Genomic DNA, 4,987 nt, shown 5'->3' with positions numbered 1-4,987 from the left:
ACACACACACACACACACACACACACACACACACACACACACACACGGAGTGAGTGGGGTGGCCAGCGCCGCGTGGGAGGGAGCTGCCCCTCCCTGCACCCCCCAGCCTGCGGGGCTCTGACCGGCATGTGCTCAGGGAGCTGACCTCATCTTGCCGCTTCCCTCCTGGACCCCCTGCTCGGGAAAGGCTGCCAGGGAAGAGTGCCACCCGAACCAGGCATTTTTGTAAACCACGAAGTGAGACTGCATAGAATGGTGCCGGGAACCAGTACAAGGACGGGCGGGGAAGAGGCCCTGGGTGGGGGCAGCTGGGCAGCTCAGCACTGGTTTCCCTGCTGCAGGTACATCCCCTTCTTCCTCATCCTCTTCATGTACTTCAGCGGCTGCTTCACTCCCACCAAAGCTGAGAGCTCAATGCCAGGACCAGCCCTGCCCCTGGTGGTGCCCAGCGGCCTGTACTACTGGTGAGTGGACGCTGGACCTGGGGTGCGGGGAGGCTGGGAGCCCTTAGTGAGCCAGGGAGTGAAAATGTGCTCTTGACCACAGGGCTGCTGTGTGACCCCAGGTGAGACTCTCCCTGTTGAGGTCCCTGCTTCCTCCTCTTTCAGTGGGGATTGTGACTGCCTTATGGTGGCCGCTCTGTGACCAGGAAGCCAGGCCTGAGTGTGACCTCTTCACATTCAGAGTGCAACCTCGGGGCCAATAGAATCCATCTCCGACACCAGGCCCTGTAAAGGCCTTGGGACCTCAATTTACTCCTCTGTGAAATGGGAATAATACCCACCTGTCTCCCTTTTAGGACATGGTGAGAATCCAGGGGGAGAGAAAGGGGCTTTGTAAACTATGGAGCATCATGGAGATGACAAGGACAGATATGTGGGGAATTCCATGGCCTCAGGGGCTCCCTGCCTGGTTTCCTTTTCCCTCCAGCTCTCTCTTCCCATTCCAGGGGCTCCAGGCCTCAGCCAGGCTCCTACCCCTCCTCTGTCACTTCCGCTCTGGAGAAAGGCTCCCCTGGGGATTGTGGGTGTCCTGGAAACAACTAGCCCTTCTCTGGTGGGAAGCCTCCAGCCAAATGAAAAGGGCCTCCGCTCCTGGGGCCAGCTCCGGCCCACCTCCAGGGGCTGCCCGTGGCCAGCAGTGGGGGTCCACCAGGGCAAATCCGCATGCCCGCTGAGGGCAGGATTAACAGGAATGGGTGGCCACTACAGCTGGAGGGAAACAGGTGAGACGTGGGAAGGAGCTTCGGCCCGTTCTTACCCATAGCACTACCAGAGTGATAGCTACAGGAGGCCGTTTATTGAACAATATGCTTTTCCAAGTATGTAGTTCTTGAGAGAGAGGGCCATTTATGCCCCCTTTATTAGCAAGGAAACAGAGGCTCCAAGATGTCATGTAAATTCCCCAAGGCAACACAGCCACTAAGTTGCAGAGCTATGTAGTTCCTTGAGTGGGATGGGTCAGCATCTATAGGCAGGGGAGTGGACGAGATAACCTCTCAGAAGCCCTCTAGCCAGTGTTACTGAGTTCCTGGCCACATGCTAGGTACTGCCTTAAGAGATGGAGAGAACCCTGGGAGATGAGACTGTCCCAGCCTTCAACGAGACAGTAATGACAGCTCCCATCAGCTGAAACTGCATTCCCAAACTCAGACGCCTTTAGGAACCAAGCTGGTAACAGACATGCATGAAGCAGGCATCAAGTGAGGCAGTAGGGAGTGGTGGGGACTGTGGCAAGCTGCAGAGCAATGCTCTGTCTAAAGGCAGCCGCTGCTTTCTCCTCATCCGTTATTGTTATGTGGGAATACAAGCCCAAGGTGAGCAGGGAAACCAGAACTCCACATTGGCAGGTAATCTGCTATTTACATACTGGCAACAAATTCAATGTTTTAAAAAACAGTAACTCTACAAGCCAAATCAATATGCTGCGTATGGGCCACGGCTCAGAGTGAAGTGGTTGCCTCAGCCCCTCACTTGACGCGCTAATCTGACCCACTGGGTGGGCAGCCTGGTACTTGGGTAGAGGGAGGGATGCTGGGCAGGATGGGCTGTCACGGCACCCACCTCCGCTCACGCACGGGCCTCCTTAGGTACCTGGTCACCGAGGGCCAGATCTTCATCCTCTTCATCTTCACCTTCTTCGCCATGCTGGCCCTTGTCCTGCACCAGAAGCGCAAGCGCCTCTTCCTGGACAGCAACGGCCTCTTCCTCTTCTCCTCCTTTGCCCTCACCCTCCTGCTCGTGGCGCTCTGGGTCGCCTGGCTATGGAATGACCCCGTACTCAGGAAGAAGTACCCGGGCGTCATCTACGTCCCTGAGCCCTGGGCCTTCTACACCCTCCACGTCAGCAGCCGACACTGAGTCCGGAGGAGTATGTGCACCCCAGATCCTCACCCAACCTCAGGCTGCACGGGGTGTCGAGCCACCTGACCGTGGGCAGCCAGAGGCCACGCTCCCCGCCACCCACCGGCCTGATCTCAGGGTCTGGCAGTGGTCTCTGGTCTCCCTCTGCTAGAAGCTCTCTCTCCCTCCCCACTCCAGGATCGTGGCACCCCTTCGTTTGAGGCTGACTGCAGGTTTCTGAGTGGCCGCCGAAGGCAGAGTTCTCACGCACTTGTACTGTTCCCTGAGCCGCTCACTAGGGGTGGGGACGTCGTGAGGTTCTTCAGTCAGCCTTGTCTCAGCCTCAGCCTCTGCCTGCCACCAACAGGCCTGTTCCCAGGAAAGGGGCCCTCGTTCCCCATGGGACGCCCCCCCCCCCCCCTCCCCCGAGGCACTGGGGCCCCGTCTCCTCCCTCGGCTGCGGGCCCTCGGCCTCATTTCCCAGCAGTGCCGGCCTGCGTGTGCGCAGGGGTCTCGGGGACCTGCCTCGCCTCCCCCGGCCCCGCCTCCTCTCCTGTGCTCTCAGGGAGCCCTGTGCCTCAGAGCCTCCTTTCACCCTGCATGCAGTGGTCCCCCAGCCCCCATCAGTCCCCGTCTGCTGTCAGCATCAGGGGTGAGAAGTGTGACTAAAGGCGGTGTGGAGCCCAGCCTGGCTGGCTGCTGCTGCTTCTTACTTTGGGAGTGAATTTGGGAGGCAGGAGGAGGGCGGTCCCTGGAGCAGGGGAGGGAGTGGCTGGTCTGGGGCCCAGGCAGGAGCCCTGGGCTGACCCCAAGGGCCCACTCAGCCCCGTGTGGCTGAGAGCAGGTGTTGCCACTGGCCGCTGGCTTTCCGTGCCACTTAGTAGGATCCTGCGGTTGGGGGTCACCTCAGGAGCAAGAAGGGCCTCCTCTAGGTCCCAGCTCTCTTCAGAGGAGTCTGGGGGTGGTTCTCAGGGGTGGGGACCAGCATAGGGCATCTCCAGACCTGCCCCTCAGAGATGTCCCACTGAGCCTCCCAGCTGTGCTGCCAGCCCGTTCCAGGGGCTGAAGCAGAGAGGGTGCCCTTTGGGGCAAGGTGGCGGACCTGGTTTGTGGGAGGTTGGCACTTAGCCTTGGGCAAGTTGTTTAATCCCTTGGGGCCTCAGCTCTTGATCTTTGAGGGTCTCAGCCTCACCACACAGCCACCGGGGGCTTTGTGGGCTACTGTTACTAGAAAACACAGGGGAGGGCCACGCTGAACAGGAGACGCATTGTCGGCCATGTTGTGATGAGAGAAACACCTTTTGAGGAAAGCAGCTTTGTTTTCCAGCGTTGCTGCCGAGGCATGTTACAGCACGGTGACCTTTCCCACACCCAGAGTGTGGACATAAAGACTGGAGTTTAGGATTCCCACTTTGCCTTTCCCAGGCACCTTTTAAAATAACCACTCGGTTTAAACCCATAAAAAGCTGGTGACCTCCACCCCTCCCGCTTTAGATAGGTACTTGGTAGCCTGCTCTCTTCTCCCTCAGGATCTGGGACGGAGGATGGTCCTACCCCTGACTCATTGCGCCCCCTGGCGTCTGGGATCTGAAACAATAAATCTTGTGGCTCTACTTCCTTCGTGTGGATGTATTGAAACTGCCTTCAATCAAAAGGACCCCATGGGTTTCATTTCCCCAGAGTGGGAGCTGGATGCCGAGGGAGCTGCCTGCCGCCCCTGCGTGGGTGGCTTGTGCCCCCTGAATTAGCAGGTCACAAGTCTCTACATTCTTAATTCATAAGCCAGCTGCGGCCTTTCAGCACACAAGGGCCTCCACCTGCCCAGCAACCTCGTTTGACCCCTTCCCTACCTCAAGGCCACTGTTAACTCCAAAGCCTGCTCCAGGCCTGTTCTCCATAGAAGGACTTAATGGATATCGTCTGAGCAGGCATAGGCCTGGTTATGTGGGGTCTGAAGCTTATACAATTTTGCGAGTGCTTGATAAGAAAACAGTTGAAAAAAAAAAGTGAATAAAAAATTAGGTATGAAAACGAGTGTTTAGAATGGAAAAGAAATCACAGCAAGTTATTGGAGCCTTGGAGAGTCATGTCCCTCTTGACCAAGATCTCTTTGGGCAGTTTACTGAAAATGTTGCCCTAGAAATACTTCTTAATTGCCCCCTGGCTTCCCTCCACCTAGAAAACTCTAGGCCAATGGTTTTCAAAGTATGGTCCTGACTGGCAGCATCTAGATGGCAGGAGAAAATGCAGATTCTTTCCCCCTTTCACCTGCTGAATCAGAAATTCTGGTGATGGGGCCCTTCAGGTGAACAAAATCTCAGCCCCCAAGTGGCATTGGAGGGGGTTTCTGTTTTGCGGCCTGAGTTGAAGTGTAGCCTACACACGACAAGGTAAAGCATACACCTTGAGAATTTTTGTATAGTGAACTCTCGGGTAGCCACCACCCCGTGCAGGTATTTTCAGTCATGAGAAACACCACTTAGAGACACCTAAAAACACCTAAAAAAGGAGTTGGCCAGGGTGTCTCAGTTGGTGTGCCTTTGGGGACACAGCCCCAAACTCTAGCACACACTGACCTAAACTCAAGGAAATGTCACATGTATGGTCAGGCCGTTCAAGATGGCTGTTCTCTTGCTCTCTGTACA

At 56.5% G+C, this 4,987-nt stretch overlaps 1 protein-coding gene across 2 annotated transcripts in view; it reads left to right on the top strand.

Moving 5' to 3' along the window:
• CLN6 (CLN6 transmembrane ER protein) overlaps window positions 1–4,712 on the top strand; it is an 18,202-nt gene extending 13,490 nt beyond the window's left edge. The window contains exons 6-7 of one of the 2 annotated variants that reach the window (XM_029239520.1): window positions 381–464; window positions 2,090–4,712. In XM_029239520.1, the coding sequence (XP_029095353.1) occupies window positions 381–464; window positions 2,090–2,360 (355 nt within the window). In that variant the 3' untranslated portion in view covers window positions 2,361–4,712. Of the gene's footprint in view, window positions 1–341; window positions 465–2,089 lie in introns of both variants that reach the window. The other variant, XM_029239519.1, reaches the window with a different exon arrangement.
• Window positions 4,713–4,987: the final 275 nt, after the last annotated feature.

This window comes from Monodon monoceros, unplaced genomic scaffold (assembly GCF_005190385.1).
Source record: "Monodon monoceros isolate NGI ecotype Baffin Bay Population unplaced genomic scaffold, NGI_Narwhal_1 Super_Scaffold_21, whole genome shotgun sequence".
Lineage (NCBI taxonomy): Eukaryota > Metazoa > Chordata > Mammalia > Artiodactyla > Monodontidae > Monodon > Monodon monoceros.
This window is presented reverse-complemented; position numbering and strand designations above follow the sequence as displayed.